Source organism: Cynocephalus volans, chromosome 2, assembly GCF_027409185.1.
Source record: "Cynocephalus volans isolate mCynVol1 chromosome 2, mCynVol1.pri, whole genome shotgun sequence".
Lineage (NCBI taxonomy): Eukaryota > Metazoa > Chordata > Mammalia > Dermoptera > Cynocephalidae > Cynocephalus > Cynocephalus volans.
In genome coordinates, this window is record NC_084461.1 from 189066154 (window position 1) to 189089260 (window position 23107).

General features: G+C 40.3%; 1 protein-coding gene across 5 annotated transcripts in view; it reads right to left on the minus strand.

The window, feature by feature from the left end:
- Positions 1-1265: 1265 nt before the first annotated feature.
- Positions 1266-23107, minus strand: part of BRAP (BRCA1 associated protein) — a 30954-nt gene continuing 9112 nt past the window's right edge. For 4 of the 5 annotated variants that reach the window (XM_063087112.1, XM_063087115.1, XM_063087116.1 and 1 more), the window contains 8 exons: positions 21039-21152; positions 18948-19096; positions 14810-14885; positions 14048-14186; positions 13389-13498; positions 10676-10765; positions 6284-6387; positions 1266-3816 (listed from right to left, as the gene is read on the minus strand). In XM_063087112.1, coding sequence (XP_062943182.1) covers positions 3453-3816; positions 6284-6387; positions 10676-10765; positions 13389-13498; positions 14048-14186; positions 14810-14885; positions 18948-19096; positions 21039-21152 — 1146 coding nt within the window. In that variant the 3' untranslated portion in view covers positions 1266-3452. The remainder of the gene's footprint in view (positions 3817-6283; positions 6388-10675; positions 10766-13388; positions 13499-14047; positions 14187-14809; positions 14886-18947; positions 19097-21038; positions 21153-23107) is intronic. The other variant, XM_063087113.1, reaches the window with a different exon arrangement.

Here is a 23107-nt window from a genome sequence, read left to right on the forward strand (position 1 = left end):
GGGGAAAAAAATCAACTTCACATAGCACAGGGGAAGGAGACAGGCCTTAATTCAAGGGTATAACTTGGGGTTCCTGAAGGGAAAGGTTTTTCTTCCTCTTACCACTTCACTCGACTGTTACTAAACTTTTTTTTTTTTTAAAGATGACCGGTAAGGGGATCTTAACCCTTGACTTGGTGTTGTCAGCACCACACTCTCCCAAAGTGAGCTAACCGGCCATCTCTATATAGGGATCCAAACCCTTGACTTGGTGTTATCAGCACAACACTCTCCCAAGTGAGCCACGGACACACGGACACACACACACACGGACACACACACAGAACTTTCTACATTTGTTGGTGTAGCCACTACACAGATATTCAAGAATTTTCACTGGCAACAATGAAAAGGACTAGCCAGCAGCAGATGCCTGCCAAAGAACAGCTGTGGCTTTCTAAACTTAAGGTGGGTCTTTGGGTTGTTTAGATATCCCCCAGCATCATTAAGGAGCAGGAGCTGGTTCTTAAGAGACTCAATTTCCCTTCTGCTGCCAAGAGAAGCGATGCCACAGAATCGCTGTGCAGCAGTTAATTCAGCTTTATGCTGGAGAAAACAAAATAGCTTTACTCAAATGTTAAGAGTGACTTTTTCCTCTTTTAGGTAAGCCCATGGACTTCACATGAACCAATATATGCCACCAATACAAGCATCGTGGCATCATGCACAGTAGCCAAATTTTATGGATATTTGTAGCTTGTGTATCCTGCCTGCAGTAGAAGAGAGGCTTTCAAATGATGACAGAAAGTTGTTCATTTCTGATTTGCCAAATTCTACACACCTTACTGGCTGGCTGTTGAAGTCAGTGTCTCAGCCCTTCTGATGAGGACAAGTTTGCTGTGCAAGCAGGGAAAGGGTAGTGCTTCAGTGCTTTTTATTACCCAATGTATCCTAACAAGTCACATTTGTGACAGTTTCCAAAAACAAAAAACCAGTCTCAGCTTGGTGTAGGGCCTGGAAAAGGTAAATAAATTGATTTCTTTTAGTTTGCAAAAGAGTCGTGTGCTTGAGTTACCCTACCTCCAAATTCAGATAATTTCCCCTAGTCTGTATCTGCCTCGACTACTTTTCATTAGTTTGGGAAACTGGAGGAAAGGGGCTAAAAGATGAATAATCTAGCTGCTCGCTACATTGTCGAGGGGGTGATTTTTATGCTGCGACATTTTCTTAGACTAGGTACATGCTCCCAAGCAAATGTCACTGAGACAAATTCACACGGGGCAGAATAAGTTCAAAGTTTGGCTGTTTTAATGCAATTTCATTGTTCAAGGTAGTATGCGTATATTAAGTGATGTCATTTCCATCCTGAAGAAAACACTAACAGCTTCTACCTTATGTAAATTTGTTAAATTCAAACATGACTCTTTGACTGTTTTCTAAAAACATTTTCTTTACATATTTTGGTAAGATTTTTTTTCCTGAAACTTTTTTTAAACCTTCAAGTAGTTTGGCAACATTTGCCCATTTGCTCATTCCTCTGGGCACAGCCTTTCAGAGTATTTATCCTACCTGTGCTGATAATCTCTGTCTTCCCAGCTGGTGGTAGGGCTGCTTGATGGAAGACCATTGGGAAGTGAGGAGCAAGCAAGCTTTGTAAACTACTTCTAATTCTCTTCATTAGTATGCTCTGATCCACCCCAGCTTCTGCAACGTCAGACATGCAAGACAAGTACTTGGCCAAAACAGCAGGATTCTAACTAGTGTAAAAATAGATTTTAAATAAAATAGAATCTCTATAGGAAAGAGAATTAGGTTATGCTTTACATTCCCACTCTTGCTTTAAGATATCTGTATATAGAAGTCCAAGAAGGACTTACAGAGTTGGTCTGCCCTAAGTAAAAATTAAGAATGTCTGAGTACATTCATTTCGCAAAGTTACAGGTAAGGTTTTTTGGGAAAGGCTTTAGCACATCCCATAAAAATGGATGGTGATTAATGATACCATAGATGTGTAAACAAGTAACATGTAAGACATTTAGGTCAAAGGGGATAAGGCCTGATCACAGGCTAAAAATTCCAAAATGTAATAACTTGAAACCTTTGGCTAATTATAAAGCAGAAAACAAAACCCATCATTTGACAGTAGTCTTATTAACTTATCCAGCTACCTCTTTTTTTTTTTTTTTCGTGACCGGCGCTCAGCCAGGGAGTGCACCGGTCATCCTTATATAGGATCCGAACCTGCGGCGGGAGCGTCGCCGCGCTGCTAGCGCAGCACGGTACCGAGTGCGCCACGGGCTCAGCCCTATCCAGCTACCTCTTGCCGAAGCTAAATTCCAACTTACTTTAATTTTGCTCAATAACTGCATGTTACAAATTGTTTTGACGTTTACGGTTCTAGAGAAAGTACACAGCCCTCTACAGGCCCACAACAAGCATTACTACTGTTTTAAAGGGGGCTCTGTTGAAATTCTAATTTTAGGGTTTAGAAACAGCCTTTGGTTATATCTTGAAAGCGTAATTGAAAATCTGCCCAAGCTTCCTCTAGCTGCAACCTGAACGTGCAGCCCAATCTTTTGTTAAACATTCAGAAAATACTGATCCCAGCAAAATACACAATTAGTTAGTCAGAGGCCTCACTCTGCATTTCTCATAGATGATAAATCTCCCTGCTTATTCTTGCTAGAAGCTAGGAAATCCACTCTGAGATTGGAGTCTTGGAGCAGCCATTAAGCCTTATTTGAGGTTCATAATGACGTGTGGAGTCACTGAAAATAAACAAACTGGAACTGCCACCATTTTTCCTACACTGGGCCTACTCGGTATGCTCTGGGTTGTTTGTTTTTCCTGGCTAGCCCTAGAGCAAGAAGAGATGGCTGCTGGTGACAAGCTAGTGCCTGGTTTACAACCCAACTTCTTTTCATATAACATTCAAACAATCCAACTCCTCAGAGAAAGGGAGGGATGACAATGATATGAGACTAATACTAAGGAATTTCACAACTCCTCAGTAGCCAACGGGAACCTTTCTTTAAAGCAGCTGCTATGACTTCAGGGAGGTTAGGTGCTTGCTCTAGTGCTAGGTAATGTTACCTGTGGCTACAAAAAAACCCAAAACCTTGATATCTTAAACCTACCACAGAACTGAATATCAAATACACCAACTCAATAAATACAATGGAGAAATGAACAGCAGAGTTGGGGCATCTACCAAGCAGGAAGGCAAAATGGTCATTAGAATGTCTGAGGTTAGCGAACTATAACCTTTTAGAATACTGCCCATTTCCATCAGCTCTCCAAATCAGCACCCTCTAAATTCATTACACCACACACTAGCAAATGAAAGAGCCAAACGACTACGGCTTGATCCTCACTTGTACTTATTAGGGCCCACCCTCACATTTAGCTGAAGGTCCTGGCACACCCTTGCAGTGCCAGGAAAACAGTCTCAGAGAGGTCTGTTTCTTTGAAGGTCACTTGCCCCTCTTGCTGCGGCCCTTCCTGGAGGGCAGCTTCCCACTACTCCCTGAAGAGGGAGGGCTTGAGGCCGAGGCCATGGGGATGTTGATCTGTCCCTCCTGGATTTCCTGCCGGGTCTCGGCAGGCAAGTGGTTGATCTTCTGCTGCGCTTCCAGGTAGAACATGACATCGCGTAGCTGCTCCTGGATCTCAGTGATCTGCAGATCTTTTTGGTCGCAGGTCTCCTTCAAGACCCTCTCCTCCTCTTTCAGCTTGTTCTGCAGGAGGACTTGGTTGGCTCGCAAACACTTGTTCATTTCCTGCTCCTCTTTGAGCTCGGTGGTGAGTTTGGCCACTTTTGTGTTTAGCTGAGTGCACCTTTTGCAAAACAAAGGAAGACAAAAGCACATTTTTCATCTGCTGACACAGTCCCTTCTTCTGTGGGATGGAACAGAGGAGCCATGACCTCAGAATCCATTTAGGCAGATTCCTCCCTCCCATGGTGAGGGAGACTGGTTTGCTACCATTGCAATCAGCTACACAAAGCAAGAATTTTGCTCTAGTTAACCCAAATGTACCTTCAAGACACTTTTTTTAAGCATCAGAAATTTCTCAATAGCAGAAATGATTCTGTGACTCATGGTAAAACTACTACTTCTCTGTTTTGCAGTCAGTGGTTAAACAGGTGCCTTAGAGATGACAGCTGTGATAAGGAAGTTATAAGGAAAAGTGACATTCTTAGAGAGTCAAATGCTCTGACCTCACTGCATTTGCTGGAGAAGATAAAAAGGTGCTTATTCTAACCAAAGAGTTTTTAAGAATTGGGAGCACCCTATTCTTGATACCCAATCTTACTTATAAATAAAGAATTACAAATTAAAACACCATTTGAGATAGCATTTTTATGTATCAGGATGCCAAAGAGCTCAGACATGGGAAAAGATGCATTCCTATACAATGGCACTGGAGCATGAATTGGTACAAACTCCCTGGAAGTCAATTTGGCAAAACCCATAAAAATCAAGTATCACATGCTCTTTGACACAGCTGTTCTATTTCTAGGAATTTATCCTATAGAACAGATATACTAAGGATTGTGCAAAAAGACACATGGAGAAAGATGCTCATTACGATGTTTATAGTAGTGTTAAGACCTGAGACCACTTAAATGTCTATCAATAGATTACAAGTTAAAATTATTATGGTACGTCCATACAGTGGAATACCATGTAGCTGTTACAAAGCCCAGGACATACCTAGATGTGCCAGTATGAAAAAATCTCCAGAACAGAATATTTTACCAAAGAGAAATACCTACTATTCTATTTTTGTGGAAAAAAATATTATGTGCGTGAGAAATTTATGTAGGTAGTGCTAAAGATCAGAAGGAATAAATATTCACTGGTACAGTTAATAAGTTACCTCTAGAAGTAAGATTTTTTTGGTGGCTGGCCAGTACCAGGATCTGAAGCCGTGACCTTGGTGTTGTAAGGCTGCACTCTAACTAACTGAGCTAACTGGGCAGCCCTAGATAGCAGGATTTAGGGGGTGAAGATTCCAGTTTTAATTTGTAATTCTTTAACACAGTTCAATTTGTCAGGGTGCTAAAAATGCACGAGAATTTTAAGTTTTGATTTCTATTAATGTTGTAGTGTTGTTTTTACAACAGTTAAAAAAAAACTTTTGGTGACAGAGTATCTGTTCAGAGTGATGAAAAATTTTGGAAACAGATAGTGGTGATGGTTATACATCATTGTGAATGTACTTAATGCCACTGAATTGTATGCTTAAAAATGGTTAAAATGGCAAATTTTGTGATATACATATATAAGCATAATTTTAAAAACTATAAAAAAAAAAAACAACTTAATAGTAGGGGAATTTGGATCTCCATATTGGCCAGCAGCCAAAAAATAAGGGAGGTGGGATGGGCAAAGAGTATATGGGAACTCTTTTGCACTTTGCAATCTTTCTGTAAATCTAAATTTGTTCCAAAATAAAAGATTTATTAAAGAAAAAAGGAACACACAAAACTTTCTAAGGAGGAATTATCTCCCTTAAATCTATTTTTTATCCATTTGTTTTTTTTTTTGTTTTTTTTTTTTTAAGATGACCGGTAAGGGGATCTTAACCCTTGACTTGGTGTTGTCAGCACCACGCTCACCCAGTGAGCAACCGGCCATCCCTATATGGGATCCGAACCCGGGGCCTTGGTGTTATCAGCACCACTCTCTCCCGAGTGAGCCACGGGCCAGCCCTATTTTTTATCCATTTGTATGAAGGTAAAAATCCAATTGTTTTTCTGAGTATGAGTTTTCGTAAACCAGAGAGGTAATTCCAATCAGTAGCAACTATCCTACCAAATAACAGTAGTAGAGTATGTTCTTGCTATGCTGTTCCTGAGTTTTTTGCTCCATATTCAACATCTTTGGCTTTTAGTTCCTGCCCAAGGCCACAGCATATGACATCTCCAGCTCGGACACAGTCTCTTTCCTAACTGCCAGTTCTCAGCCATGATGGCTCAGAAAAGCTGCAGCTCTGGACACAAGGAAATTGCCTTCTACTTGCAAACATGGAAGATATTGGTACACACTGCAAGCACACAGATATCAGGAGAAAGTACTGCATTCCACATAGCATCCATCTGGCATGAAATACCACATTTTTAAATAATAAGCAAGAAGTCACAGTAAGTTTGCTCCATATATATAGAGAGACCCCTGAAAACCTGGTGATGCACACACTTGAAAATGAGTGTGTTTACACAGCAATGAAGGAAATTATCTGTTTATAAAGCCTTTTGCAATAAAATAGTTAATTTAAAGAAGAGACCGATAATACCTACTTTCTTTCCACAGACTGCTTTTCTTTTAGGAGATCATTTAGTCTGTGCTCCAGATTATCACATTTCTCAATTGTTTCTTTAAATTTGGTCTTCATGTTGTTTATCTGAAAGAGCAAATAGAGATCAGACTCATTTCACAAGGGCAAAATTGTGTGGTCTTTGTGGCTGTCATAATTTTCCCTTCAATTATCTGTTTACAACTTTGACAAACCAAACTTAGAAAAGGTGAGATAATCATTGAAAGAATTTCTGTAACAGGAATAAACATTTTCACGAATCCTTTTTTTTTTTTATTATTATTTCTCTATACCAGGATGAACAAGGGATCAGGAGCTGCTGAATGTTAAGTGAAACTGCTAGAAAATAAAGAGAGAGCTTCAGGCACCAGAGCAGGAGATGGTTTGTTAGAGGCCAGACCAGAGCCTCCCATTCTTAACTGACCATTGTTTTTTCCCTCCTGAGATTACATTCTGGAAGTTATTATCCACTGGTAATCTAAGAAACTAGCCGATTCTATTTATTTGGGTTTTTTTCCCCTCCCAAACTCACTATTAATTTTCTCACGTACCATGAAACCATATGAAATATAAACAGTCTAGTTTTTTTTCGTTTATTTATAAAGGATATATATCTATAACTAATTCATATTACATAGTCTTCAAAACTTAGGAGAATTTTAAAATTCTGGTGTATTATATTCAGATGGCAGCAATCCTAGTCAAGAGTATGTTGGAATCTAACTAGGTAGACATTGGATTGACTCCAGTGTTAAGAGCTACAAACTTGGGAATTGCCTCAGCTCTGCTGGTCTAAGGACACTGGGAAGGCTGGGTGGATCATAAGGCAATCATAATAGGAACTGAAAGTAAGAATTTAAATCTTATGGCCTAAACTTTTGATAGAAACTGAGGCTTAGAGAAAAGTGAGGCAATATGCCCAGCTAGAATGTGGTGGATCCAGGACTGGGCCTTAAGATGGGGTCCAAAGCCAAGTTCTGAATCTCTCACTATACTCCACTGGAGGCCAAAGCTCTATAGCAAAGGAAAAGTGACCTGCAGGCTAGATCTAAACACTCAGCAGAGATCCTGCTTGCAATGCATGGCAACATCTCTCAAGCCAGACAAAGGGTCATTGTATTTTTTTTTTTCATGGCTGACCAGTATGGGGATCTGAACCCCTGACCTTGGTGTTATAACACCATGCTCTAACCAACTGAGCTAACTGAGCCAGCCCAGGGTCATCACCTTTAACCTTTCTTTTCACACGTTTTCCATACAGCCTGCCTAGCAGGTCTCTGATAGCATAGCCTTTTTAAAAAATAATTTTTTTGTAGAGATTAACTTTTAGAGAACTTCATTAAGTTGAAAGAACATGAGAGGGAGATTCCTGAAAGGTCTTCTATGTCATAAAAAGAAAAAAGAGCTTTAAAATTGCTCTAATTCTAATGTTGTATTAATTTTCTCTTCAGTACTGTTTTAAAATAAGAGATCAGTAGAGCCTTTTGACATTTTCTCCTAAACTGACTTATGCCAGTTTAAGGAAGTTGGGAAGGACAGAAATTACTACCAAAAGGAACCAAACTGTATAAGTTTTGGTCAGTAAACACATTTAAATCAAGATGAAAAATATGAAGTAACCCTAAAAAGGTTTTTAATGTTGCTATAGGTAAATGTTACAAGTGCTTTTTAAAACATTTCTGAGGGGGCCGAGCCTGTGGCGCACTCGGGAGAGTGCGGCGCTGGGAGCGCAGCGACGCTCCCGCCACGGGTTCGGATCCTATATAGGACTGGCCGGTGCACTCACTGGCTGAGTACCGGTCACGAAAAAGACAAAAAAAAAAAAAAAAAAAAAAACATTTCTGAGGGCTGGCCGATGGCTCACTCGGGAGAGTGTAGTGCTGATAACACCAAGGCCACGGGTTCGGATCCCATATAGGGATGGCCGGTTTGCTCACTGGCTGAGGGTGGTGCTGACAACATCAGGTCAAGGGTTAAGATCCCCTTACCCGTCATCTTTAAAAAGAAAAAAAAAAAATTCTGACCTTTAACCCACAGTAAGAAATACCCAGTACACACATACACAACTAAAACGAGTTTCACAAGACAGTATTAAATGTGATACAATAATATTTTACATCTACCCTATTCAATCTATTAACAATGCCAGGCCGGCCCTGTGGCTCACTCGCTGGGAGCGCCGAGGCCGTGGGTTTGGATCCTATATAGGGATGGCCGGTGCACTCACTGGCTGAGTGCAGTGCGGACCACACCATGCCGAGGGTTGTGATCCCCTTACCGGTCAAAAAAAAACCCAAAACAATGCCAGCTGTGGTCCACCAAACTAACTGCACAATCCACAGCTGGAAAAATACTGGTTTAAATGGAGCTAGAGGTCCAAAGAGAAAAGAGGTATCTTTAAGGGGAATTCACCTATATTGACTGCCCACTAGGGGTTCTTCATACACGGCCCCATGAAAACTAAGAACCTTCAAATGCATATGAGCTTCATTTTCTAGAACAGATTCCGCTCACATGCTATAATACTTGTAGTACCTAAGGCACTGGGGGAAAAATGGTATTTACATTTGAAGTTCACAATGAATTTCTTCAACCTTGATACCCTCCCTTCCTCCACATGAAATTTCTATTAGGCCCACAAACAATCTCAGTCAGGTGACAGTTTCTCCCTGCATGTGTTCTATTGCTGGGGGTGCCAATGGACAGAGGATTGGTTAAAGGAGAACAGTGGAAGGACGAAAGGCTTGCATCATCCATTAACTTATAGATAAATGACATTTGTTATTAGAAAACCAAAGCATCCTTTCAAGCACTTCCAGCTTTTTATTTACAGCTGCCCTTGCCTCCATCTTAAAAGTAAACACAAGTTTCACAGTTTTTCATATCCCTGCCACTTGACTTGCTTTTCATTGGCACATCTCAGGTAATGCAGTTAATCCAAAAGAATCTTAAAGGGCAGAGAGAATCCTGAGCTTAGCTCTCAAGGGTCTGCACGAAGCAGTTCAGTTGGTCACGCTGATAGATCCTGTAGAAAAACCCATTAGTGAGGCTGCAGCAGAGCTGCCAATGCACCTCCCCAACAGTCCATAACCTGACACCAAGTGGCAGCAACCCATACTCTGCCTCCACTGAGTGCTTTGGGAGGCACATCCTTCCCCACATGTACTCCAATCAAGCCCTTTTCAGAACTACTAAGTCAAGTGACCTCCAGTGCCTCTGGAAAGGCACTTCCATTGCTTGGAAAGTTCTTGTGAGAATTTCATCAATACCTTTTAATTAAAGATCATTTTAAAGCTGGGGTTAAGGGGTTAAGCATTAGTTAAAAACAAAAACTGATTTCCTCCATTTATAGGCATACCCAGAAGCTGGGGCCCATGGGCCTGGCATAAAGTGAGAGCTTGGGGCCTGCATGCTAAGCTCCAGGATAATCCTAGCCACCAGAGGTGGGCCCCAGGCCTGGCTCTGCAGGCCCCACCTCACCAAAGTTACTAAAGCAATCATTTAGAAACTTTAAAAGTCTTTATTTAACACTAAGGGAATCACCGAATTATACACACTGTCCCTAGATCCAAAGAACAGTTCCTAGAACCCTAATTATACAGAAACCCTCAGGTGCTCACTGGTTTTCAAGCTACCTTCTTTGGAACCTTCAGGGTTCCTTGTACATGTTGGAGACAAGGGGAAAACCAAGCAGGTAGAGCTCTGGGCCCTCTATCCGGATTTCCACCAAAATCACAGCACTTCACTCTTTTAAATATGGCAGCAGTGAATAGCATCTTCTTTAAAGGATTATTTTGTTAAAATTTGAAAACTACTGCCGTAGACAGTAAAGCACAAGGATGACCACTGAAGTTCCAACATCCTGAAGCTCCAACATCTCTGCCCTATTTTATTTCCTTCAATTTGGAAGGGCTCAGCACCATCTTGTTGCTTCAGAAGTCCACACTCAGCTCCCAAAAGCAGCTGTTGACAAACCGACTGGCTGACTCAAATTACAAACCCTCATGTACACACTTCTATTTTTTTAATGGACTTGTACAAGGCCCTAGAAAACCTGATTGATGTTAACACACACACACACACACACACACACACACACACACACACACACACACACACACACACACACACACACACACACCCCACACACACACACACACACACACACACACACCCCTAAGATCCCCAAATACCAAAACATTCAAGCCTTTAAATCCAAGGTTTCTTTTTAGAGGCAAAACAGTTTTCTACCTGTTTTCAGACTAACAAAGGAAGATTCTAAGATTCCTTTTTCCCTGTACTGTGTCTTCCCCCACTCCACCCTCAGACTGCCCTGCCACATGGCATTTCAGCAGTCACCAAACCAGAGACTTACTTCCTCTGCTGTGTCCTTCTCTATCCGAACTATCTTGTTTTCCCAGTAGATTCGCTGAGATTCCAACTGGCTTGTCAGTAAATATGAATACTAGAAACATAGAGCATAAAAACAAAAATGTAAGTCACTGTTGTCCATCTCCGAAATCCAATTAAAACCTGACCTTTTTAAATTCTAATAACTTATAGTAAACTTTATTTTTCACTGATATTTCATTTAACATAATTTCAAAATAGGTCTGTGTTCTAAGATGAGCAAAAGAATAGATATCCTAAATCTCATAAGAGATTCTTTTCATACTGCTCTTCTGAGCAGGGCATAGGTTTTCAAGACCCCCAATGTTGACACATAACATTTTACCCCTTAAGATTTTACCTATAGATACAGAAAGAACAGATAATAACATCAATATGTAAGAATCAAACTGTGTGAAGGTGTCATTAAGTTCTTGTGTAAAACCTGACCTTTAGGACTGGCTGGTTAGCTCACTTGTTTAGAGTGTGGTGCTGATAACACCAAGGTCAAGGGTTTGGATCCCTGCACCAGCCAGCCACCAAAAAAAAAAAAGAATGTATATTTAACCTTGGTTCTACTCTACTCAACAAGCACGGGGCCAGGGGACACAGAAATGACAATTACACTTCTGTCTTCCTGGGGCTTACAATCTAGTTGGGAGAAGTGGAAAAATGTACATTTTTAATTTATCTTTTGGGGGAGCGGAGCTGGTTGGTATGGGGATCTGAACCCTTGACTTTGGCGTTATCAGTATTACCCTCTAACCAAGTGAGCTAACTGACCAGCCCAGGAAAAATGTACATTTAAAAAAACTTACTCTGGTCAAGCTGACTTTAAGAAGAACCACAGGGGCTGGCTGGTTAGCTCAGTTGGTTAGAGCACAGTGTTGTAACACCAATGTCAAGGGTTCAGATCCCCATACCAGCCAGCTGCCAAAAAAAAAAAAAAGAGCCACAGTGGTTTTAAATCTATGTATAACTCAAACCAACCCATCCATCTACCAATCTCTAGGAAGCTGTCCTGTCCCTCCCAGCCCTTGAGTTAAATGCCCCCTTCTCAACTCCTTTGGTGCTGTGCCTATTATTAATAGCACTTATGATACTAGCACTTAATCACTGGTTTACCTGCCTGTCTCCCTGACTAGACTGTGAACTCTTGGAGAGGGAAGATTATATCTTTATCTCTTTATATCCAGTGCCCGACACATGCTGGATGTCAAGAAATGTTTGCTGCATCACTGCATGAATGAATGAACGGTCCTGTGTAACTACAGAGAAGGGACAGATGCATATAGACAGTAGGATCTGGTAGGACATCTGAGAAGAGAGATTTGAAAGGGCTCTTGACAGTCAGGAGAAGACAGATTAAGACCAAGATCTGATTCCAGAGAACTACTGAACCAAGACAGAGTTGTGGACGTTTAGGATCTCTTCAGAGATGAACGAGTAACACCAATGAGGCTGGGCTGCAGGGTACAGAGAGAGGGGGCCTATGGAAGGCTTTGGGGTATTATACTGAGAAATGTGGGCAAAGGAGAATCTAAGTCCAAGAACTGGCAGGATTACATTTCCATTTTGGAAAGACCATTCTAGAAGACTAGAAGAGATCTAAATATGTTTGTAGGCTAGAAAGAAAGGTTAATTAGGAGAATGTGTCACTAGAATGTATGCTCCACAAGGGGAAGAAGTTGTTCAATACTGCATTTGCAGCATCAGGAATGGTGGCTGACAGATAGTGGCCCTCAATAAATATTTCTTGAATAAATAAAATGCATGTACATACTTAGTTAATGTGGAAGAGTTACTTATTCTAAACACTTAATGTAAAGGGTTTAATCTTTTTCAAACCAATACAATCATTTATTAATGGTAAAAACATTAGCCTTATTTTACGCCACTTTACTGAATCTATCAGATCTTTAAGAGTCTGGAGATGAGCAACTTTTCAAATGTCCATTTCCTCCCAAGGATAAGATATTTGTTTTTAAAACAATCTTTTTGAAATTTATATAAAACAGAACTCATGTTAAACTCCCCCTTCATTAAAATAAGATTTATAGTACATCAATTTTTTTTTTGGGGGGGGGGGGGGGAACAGCTGGCCAATACAGGGATCCAAACCCTTAACTAATTTATACCACATCAACTTTACAGTAGATTTTACTGCTATGGAGAAAAATCAGATTGTGCTAATTTTGTTGTTTCTTCAAGTACATTAATACCCAGCAATGGCTTTATTCATAAAATATACTTTGAGGACACATTTGAATATATGAGCCTCTAATTCATAAACTGCCAGCCAATAAAAAGCTTCTGGGACATGGAAAGATGCTATTAAGTTTTCCTCATTCAGACCAAGTCTGCTCAGTTTCCAACTGCTACCATGATGCCAACATTCTTAACTTCTAGTTTTACTGTAGCTATGTAAGACAACCTTAATACTGAACTTGAGACAAACAGGAACACCACATTAAAAACAATAGGACAGAGTGAAACTTAGACTTTCGAAGACGAACAGACAGAATAATAGTATTTTAATAATCCTTCACAGCAATGATAGAACTTTAAAAAAAAGGTTACATGAAGGGTAAATGACAAAATTAAAACCCCAAACAAGCTTTCAGTTAGAATAGTAAAAAAAAACAAAACAAAAACCCAGTAGAAATAGGTATTGAGTGATAATGAATAAAATATCTTACCTCTAACTGTAAGGCATCTATTTTCTCTTCCTGGCAAGTATCACCCTCACATTCATACTGTACTATTTTTCCATCTGTTTTACTTGCAACGAGTCGATGGACATAATTATCTAAAGAAAAAAAAATGTGTCAACCAAAGTGTGTTTCTTCAGAATGAAAAGGGTCTCCATAGGCTTTTAACTCTGACAAAATTTTTGTTTTTGTAAATCTAAATTAAATGCCTTGCAATATTTCTTTAAAAATGGGTTGAATCATTTGAATTTTAAAGACAGTGAGAAGGCAACAGTGGAAGTATTACTCTCTTTATTTTTTTTTTTTTTTTTTTTTTTTTTCCGGTGACCGGCGCTCAGCCAGGGAGTGCACCGATCATCCTTATATAGGATCTGAACCCGCGGCGGCGGGAGCGTCGCCGCGCTGCTAGCGCAGCACGCTACCGAGTGCGCCACGGGCTCAGCCCTATTACTCTCTTTATAAAGTGCGACTCAGGCCTTTATAAAGGAGATATTCCTCGGAGATAGTGCCCTGAGGGGCACAGTGAGAGTTTGCAACAGCTGTCAGGAAGATGACATTTTAAGCTGTGAGGGACAGTGAAGAGGTTCTGATGGAAAAGTTTCCATACAGAATGAATCCAAATTAGAAAATTTGAGAGTGGTGTTCACCTCCAGCATAGTCCCAGACTCGATGGTTGGTGAGCTGCATGGCATATGTGTGCTGCGTTTCCTCAAAGTGCTTATAAGCATGTCGACTTACATATCGTCCACATCCTATGTGGCCACATATCAGACAAATCCAAAGGTTCTGCCAAGAAGGAGGTAAGAGCTTTATTAGTTAAATCAAAATACGTGACCTGGCCCATCTGGGGTGGGAAGGGGCCTGACACAGAATGAGACACAGAGTTGTTTCTACAGGAGTTTTGAATAAATATATGTTTAAAACCCAGCAATCAACAATGCTTTCATGGGTCAGTCATTTTCTTAATCTGATTTCTACGGAGATCTATGTAAATAGCAAGAAAAAGATTCACAATTTATTAATAAAAATCTAAGGCTTTAAAAGAACAAAGAATAAGAGCATAAAGTATTTTGCTTAGGAGTAACATAATTTGTATATTCATATATCTTGCCTAACTCTAGACAAAAAGAAAAAAAAATCAGTCTTAAAAAGAATTTAAAAGAATTTAAGCCACATGAAGCAGAAGAAAACCCCAAACAATTAGACAATTAGAGCTGTGTTCATTCTTTTTTTTTTTTTTTTTTTTTTTTGTCTTTTTCGTGACCGGTACTCAGCCAGTGAGTGCACCGGCCATTCCTATATAGGATCTGAACCCGTGGCGGGAGCTTCGCTGCGCTCCCAGCACCGCACTCTCCTGAGTACACCACGGGCTCAGCCCTCATTATTCTTTTTTATCATCCATTACTTACTTCCTGAACACCACACTCAAAACATTTATTTTCTTCTACTGGTTCTGGTGTTTGACAGTACCGGCAAACGGGACACCTATGTAGGACACCAAAAGACAATGGTACAGATTAAATATCAAAGACGGATGTTACAGAAGCCAAAAGTCAAAAACTGGATTTTATATCCTCCCTCTCTTCTTATATGCTGTTTTCAAGTTTACCATAACTAAGTATATCACTTAAAAGACAAACATTTTTGGGCTGTTCTCAAACAAAATTAAAATATTAAAAATCTTGATAAAGCAGAGGAAAATGGAGAAATTTTGATCTGTCTCATATCCTTTTCCACTCTTCTGTCTAAAGCTTAGATGATCAAAGAGCTAAATATTTATTGGTTAGAATTAGGACTTGAGGCAGGTTATTAATTTTGTTCATGTCTGGTTATCCATAATGTATTTTTACTCCAAACAATCTACCTTATCGCCATTTCCCAAAGACTTTAATCATTCAGAATACCCTGTCCTCTCCAGGTTGCTCCTAAAAGATGGATCTAAAGGGCCGAGCCCGTGGCGCACTTGGTAGAGTGCTGCGCTGGGAGCGCAGCAACGCTCCCGCCGCGGGTTCGGATCCTATATAGGACTGACCAGTGCACTCACTGGCTGAGTGCCGGTCACGAAAAAAAAAAAAAAGATGGATCTAAAATCTGTGGTAGCTGGCCAGTTAGCTCACTTGGGAGATTGTGGTGCTGATAACACCAAGGTCAAGGGTTCGGGTCCCCCTACTGGTCAACTGCCAAAAAAATAAAATAAAATAAAATCTGTAGTAAATTTACCAGATTGAAAACTCTTTATTGGGTCTTCAAGTTTAGATGTACAAAAAGCAAATAAAATGACATTGAAAAAAATCCATTAATCCTTTTCTATTATACTCAAAACAAAGTAATGCTAAGTACTAGTCATGAATATTTTTGTTGGATGGAAAAATATCAAAGTCAGTTGAGGCTGACTGAATTGGCACCAAGAAGAAAGAATGCTCAACATACAACTTGTACCACTTTGTTACCCAACTGAGTAAATAAAACCAAGAAAAGGAAATAAGCAGGAAGAACACTTAGTTCTTGTCACAGATAAGGAGGCTCTATCTGTGTTTCCTAAGAGAAAGCTAAAGAACTCAGTCTGTCTCTTTGTTTAGCATCAAAAGAGAAGAGAGAAGACAAACTTGAAGAAATAACAGAAATGGCAGCTAGTAAGTGGCAAGCAGTCTGGCCAGGGGTAGAAACTAGCTTTGTGTCATCCCTTCTGTCTGTGCAGTGGCTGTGGCAGTGGCTGAATAAGAAAACAACAAACTAATTCTGAAATCCAACTCTGTACATTGTGCCAAAATGATCTTTCTGAAATGTAAATCTGATCCTGAGAATAGAAAAGGGAAAAAATTATAAACATAAAGTTACTTGGAGGCTGGCTGGTTAGCTCAATTGGTTAGAGTGCAGCCTTATAACCCCAAGGTCATGCATTTGGATCCCCATACCAGCCAGCTACCAAAAAAAAAAAAAAAAAGTACTTGTATTATACAATTAGCACTCTGTGATATATCATATCATCTGTCTAGTGACAGTTTTAAGAATTCTTACTGCCTTCCCCTCCAAAAATAAATTTTAAGTTTTTATATTATTTTCTTGATGAAATCTTGGGGCAACAGTCCCAGAATGGTCTTCCCTGACATCTCCAAGTGTCTAAAAGACCTGGTACCAATGCTGCCTCCTAGGGCAGCCTTTCCTGAGCACCCCCAGTTAGGGATGCCATCTCTCCCTCCTCTAATCTATACCTAGAATCACAAACATTTATGTACATGTGTAAACTCCTTTAGATGGAGCTTCCCCAATGAAGATATGGGTTTGGTTCCTCCCCCCAAGCATCTAGCACTGTACCATGCAAACATTGAGGTTCAAAACCCACTCACTAGCAGCTCTATTTACAATAGCCAAGAGCTGGAACCAGGCCAAATGTCCATCATCTGATAAGTAGATAAGGAAACTGTGGTACACCTACACAATAGGATACTACTCTGCTATAAAAAAGAACGAGATACTACCATTTGCAACAACATGGATGGACTTAGAGAAAATTATATTAAGTGAAACAAGTCAGGCACAGAAAGAGAAATACCACATGTTCTCACTTATTCGTAGGAGCTAAAAATAAATAAATAAATAAATAAATAAACAGACAAATAAAGGGTGGGTGGAGGGAAGAAGAAGAAAAAAAAAATAACAAATAAATATTGATTGCAAAAAAAAATAATAATAAAGTTAAACATGGGAACAAGCAATTCTTAAAAAAAAAAAAACAAAAAAAAAACAAACAAAAAAAACCCACTCACTAAATCAACTGCATGCTTTTAAGGGCAGGTGCCATGGCTCACATCCCATAAGACGGGTTGAATTCTAGTCCCAGTTCTGGCATTCTCTGGCTGTGACACTTTGAGCATACTAATTCTTACCTCTGGGCCTTAGTTTCCTCCTCTGTAAAATGAGAAGGATGGACAAGACGGCCTAAGGAAACTTTCAACTTTTTTTTTTTTTAAAAGATGACCGGTAAGGGGATCTTAACCCTTGACTTGGTGGTGTCGGCACCATGCTCCCCCAGTGAGCTAACCGGCCATCCCTATATGGGATCCGAACCCATGGCCTTGGTGTTCTCAGCACCGCACTCTCCCAAGTGAGCCACGGGCCGGCCCAACTTTCAACTTTAAAATGCAATGGATCTATGACAATTAACTGATGCAGAAAGTAAAATTGGAGTGTCAGGGAACAGAGAAGTGCCCAGAACTTAAATGGTGTAGCAGGTGGACACAAGATACAGATAAACATTTTACAGAATGCACACATCTCAGTATGGCTTTGTTCAAGGCAACTTTAAACCTGGACAATTCTTTGAAGAACTACCGAATGATACCCCAGAGCATCCTGAGGACTTTATGGAATTGCGGCAAGATTCTTGTCCAGCTAAATAAGGTAGGGAAGCTAAATAAGCTACAGAAACCCAGAGTTTATTTGCTCACCAATATTTAATGAGCTCCTACTGTGCACCAGGTCTCCCTGGTGAGAGGGGCACAGCAGTGAGCAAGACAGGCAAAGTCCCTGCTTTGTGAAAGCTGGCATTCTTCTAGCCACCAGGCCACTTGTGGGTGGAGAAAGAGATTCCTGTGGACTTTCTCCTCTCCTAACTTCTGGGCTTTGGAATGTGATCTTCCTCTTCAAAAGCACATCCCTACCCCACACCAACTTCTCTCAGCTAACTCATATCCTCCTGAAGACATCATTTCTCAGGTGTCCCTGGCTGCATCATGGCCCCAGTTCTTCAGTTGTGAAGCCACATTCTGCTCCTCTACAACATCTGTTATGGCTGTGATTTCACATTTATCTGCATGATTGTCAGACTCTCTTTCTTCTCCTCTGTATCAGGAAACCCACAAGGACAGCATCTGATATACCTTTCTAGCTAAGTGCTACAGTATAGTTTGCAAAGGGAGCAACTACTCTTGATTTGGCGGTGGGGGGACGGAGAGGCACAGGCTACACCTCTGTTCTTTGTCTGCAGCAATGCCACCTATATCTAAGGCCTCTGTTGTGCTGGGAATCAGAAGACACTAGGTGTATGCCTCTTGCTTAATGACACTATTACTACTAGCCACCAAGCCACCAGCAGCCTGATAAAGCTAAAATGTTAGGGTGCTGTAGCCCAGTTGATAAGAAAGCCAAAGTGAATGGTAGACACCAAGTGCAGGTGATAGATGAGATTCCAGACATAGATTTCATTTTAGCATAAGAACCTCAAAGCTAAGCTTTGCATTTTTTTTTTTTTTTTTTCTTCCCCATTCTCTAGCTCTGGGAAGGAAAGAACAATGCACGCTGCTTTGAGAAATTCCACAAGCATTCAGAATCAGCATACTAAAAAGGACTTGGTCTAAGAATGCTGATTCCCATGTGAACTGAGGAAAGTGAAGGAAAAAAATGGAAGGTCCTTCTGTGTAACCTCTTTACTATCATGGTGCCAGGTTTATAAAGTCAGATACTTGGAATGGTCCATTTTTGGTGGTGGCTATTTTTAATTCTGGAAAAGGGTTATAATGGACTTTGATACTGTGGAGGTGAACTCACGTTGTGTCATCCCAGCGCTGCAGACATTGGCTGTGGAAGCTGTGGTTACATAACGTGGTGAGAATACCATTCACGGACTCGTCCATGCGCTCCAGACACACCGTGCATTTGGGGAGCTCTGTCAGGTCCATCACTGGGAGGCTGGCACCCTACAGGGAAACATACCACATAAGCCACACTCTTCATCCACCAGCAATTTTTTTTTCTCTTACCAGTAGTTTTCATGTTGCTTTCTGATTCCTAGCAGGATGTTCTCAACATTATTGTTCTATGCAAATAATTTAAATTGGTAAGACTTTCATTCATTTATTTATTCATTCAACAAATACTGATTGAGCATCTCCTATATTCCCAGTGCTATGCTAGGCACTGGGAATACAGTGGTGAACAAAGCAAAGATCCCTGCCCCCATGGAGCTGACATTCTAGGAAGGGAGGAAGATTGCTGCCAAAACCTTAATATGTAAGTCAAAAATGTTACCAGACTCCTAGCTTTAGCTCTAAATGTCTAGGACAATAACCGGACACAAAGGGATAAAATAAGCAGATTAGCAATGGATCTGAATGATTTTCCCACAGAGTAAATTATAACTCAACACTTTCTACTTATTAATAATAATAATATCGACAACACTAATTTTCATTTATTCACTCATTTAACAAATACTTATTGGATCCCTGCTATGTGGACCAGATACTGTTCCAGGTGTGGAACAATGGTGAACAAAAACAGTAAGTCCAAGAAAACAGTTTCTCATAGGGCAGTTTCTTCCTGCCCTCACATAGCTTTGAACCTAGTGGAGGGAGAGACAAAAATCAAATTAGGGAAAAAAGTACAGGAAGCTATGACTGGGTGTAAAATAGGGGGCACAACAGTCTAGGTGGTCAGGAAAGGCACCCCAAGACAGCAATGTCGACTTGAGCCCTGCCAGCCTGAAGATGAGAAGGAATTACTTAGGCAGAAGTGGGGAATCATACACAAAAGCACAAACGGAGAAAAAGCACATTCATCTGCAGTCCCTGAAGAGCACATATTTACAGGAACTCTCTCAAGAAGCCATGTTCATTTAGAGAAAAGAATCTCTAAAACTGAGGCCTCATGCAGCACCTGGCCCAACAGAAGCTCAATTTTATCACTTATCACATTTTACTTTACTGAATCTAATGATAGAACAACCCAATCAGAACTTATTTCCATAAAGGTAAAAAGACCTTTAGGTCTACTTTAAAAGAAAGGAAATCTTAAAAATATCACAGAGGTGGGGCCAGCCTGTGGCTCACTCGAGAGAATGTGGTGCTGATAACACCAAGGCCACTGGTTCGGATCCAATATAGGGATGGCCGGTTATCTCAATGGGTGAGCATGGTGCTGACAACACCAAGTCAAGGGTTAAGATCCCCTTACCGGTCATCTTTTAAAAATAAATGAATAAATAAATAAATAAATCACAGAGCTGAATCTGCTACTTTATAAAATGACTCAAGTGAGCATATGTTGTCGGAAGGGTTCCCAAAGAGGGTGGCAGATCAGAGCAATTACAAATTGCTACCAAAACAGAATTAAAAAAACAAAACTAAAAACAAAGTAATCAAGAATTAGGAAGGGGAGTAAGGGTTAACATTTAAAACAAAACATTTCTTTTCAGCTCCACACAATGCTTTGTTAATTAATCTGTAATAGGTGAACACTCAATTTTTTTTTTTTTTTTTGGCAGCTGGCCAGTATGGGTATCCAAACCCTTGACCTTAGTATTATAAATTACTCAGTTTTTAATATTCTTTGCAATTTAAAAACATGAAATAATATAAAAATTATCCATTTTAAAGTATACAATTTAGTGGCTTTTACTATATTCACAAGGCTATACACCCACCACCACTATCTAATTCTAGAATATTCCCATCACCTCCAAAAGTAACTCCATACCTGTTAGAAGTCACTCGCCATTCCTCTCTTCCCCCAACCCCTGGCAAGCATTAATCTACTTTCCATCTCTATAGATTGGCCTATTCTGGACATTTCCACAGATATCTTAACACTTAATTTTATACCAATCTGATACAGTCAAATATAAGAATTATTCACACTTACATCTTCAGATTTTAGCACTTCAGCCCTTTCCACATAGACCAGCTGGCAAACATCATCTTCTATTGAGTTGAACTGGCGGCCATTGCATGCCATATAAAAACTATCTGCATCAGCCTATGTACACCAATGGGGAAAAGGAAAAGATTAAAATAGATATCGTGAAAGTTTGCTTTATATTCGAGATGCATGGCTTCAATTATTCTCCTCATCAGCTTTTAAAATTTATACTTAGGAGAGAAAGCAACCACCAAAAGTAACATCTATTGAAGCAGTCTGGTGGGCTTGAACTCTGCAGGTCAATGTCCTACATCTCTAAAATGTTTCCTGAGCTACTTGAGAATTTTTACTTGAACTGGCAGAAGCTACTGAAGTGCAATAAACTCATAGCTAGTACAATTTTAATATTCAGCACCGCACTCTCCCGAGTGAGCCACGGGCCGGCCCACAATTTTAATATTCAAACAACAACGGTCAACATTTCCCTTGATAACAATTTTCCCCCCTCTAGTCCTCACTTTTGCAGCAACTGATGGCAAACACTCATTTTTGCAAAGCTTGGAACCAAACCATAATTGACAACTGTTACGGAAGAATTCTTTTTTAAAAATGTCAGCATTTATGTTAGAAAAAAATTAAGGACCACTGGAAATTATATGAAATGAAAAACCAACTCCTGGGCTGGCCCCGTGTCTCACTCGGAAGAGTGTGGCGCTGGTAGCACTGAGGCTGCGGGTTCGGATCCTATATAGGGATGGCCGGTATGCTCACTGGCTGAGTGTGGTGCAGACCACACCGTGCCAAGGGTTGTGATCCCCTTACTGGTCAAAAAAAAAAAAAAAAAAAAACCAACTCCTCTTCAATAAATCAAGTAATAATAACACACAATAGTTAGATAAGGATCCCATCAGGAGTTTTTAAACAACCTAGTGTCCAATACCAAAAGCAAAATTTCTGGTCAAGGACAAGAGATCTAAGATGAACCAGCCCTTAAAATACTAATGGTCTCACTCCTCTGCAGTGGAAGACAGATGGAAAAAGGAGAAACAGCCCCGTGTAGGTAAAGATGCAAAGACACATGTGCATTTGTGAATATGGACACAGGTAAATGAAGCCTTATAGTCTAGGCTTAGTAGAAAGCAACAAAGAGATGATTCCAGTATTTAAACTCAGCCAATTTTTTGAGGCAACAGAGAGTCCACAGCTTGTCTGGATTTCACTCCCACATGGGCAGTGGCCCAAACATAGAAAGTTGTGTGCTTTGGCCCTACCAAAGTAGACTAGCTGCTTCTGGGGGGAATTCTGCAAAAGGAAATGACGCATTGTCAACATCTAGGAAGAGATTCAGGCTGTACCAGGCAGAAATAGTCTTGCCTGTCTACCCTCATAGGGCTCTGAATCTCACAGCCACCGTAAGCTTCTCAGCAGCTTTTAATTCCATTCCAATGACGTAATTCAATTGTGGATTCTTGATTATTTATGCTTTCTTAATATGACCAAGTGAGCTAAGCAGCTGAGTTAGGATGATCAATTCCAAATGTACTTTTACTTTTGAGGGGGCAGAGGGAGCATTCTTGAAGGAAATAATCTGTGTATCGGGTACAGTGCATTTTAACTTCAAAATGTTTAAAACCAGTTGTTGGATAATAAACCTCTTTAATACTGAGAACAGCCAACCTAAAATGGCTTCCCCCATTCTTCAGGAACAATGGCTTTTTCCTGAAGTGCTTTTGGAAGTATAAGCAGCACAGTGAGCACAAGAATTCATGTACTGAAGGAACTGACTGCCTGGAAGTCAGGGCCTCTGCTCAGCTCTTCAGGGCCTCAGGCACCACCAGGAGCTGGCTGCCAAAGAAGGCCAACCCCTCCTTCGACTCAGACCTCTGTAAATGCTCGCTAAGCAACCAAGTGTCTTCAGAGGAGGTGGCAAGGTGTGCGACCAAACCCGCTCAACACCAGACAAATTATTCCTTTCTTGGGGGAGCTGCTGATCTATACCAAAGAAATATACTTTTTGAAATGACAATATCAGTAAACAGTTACTATTTTCCAATTTAAACGCATTGATCTCC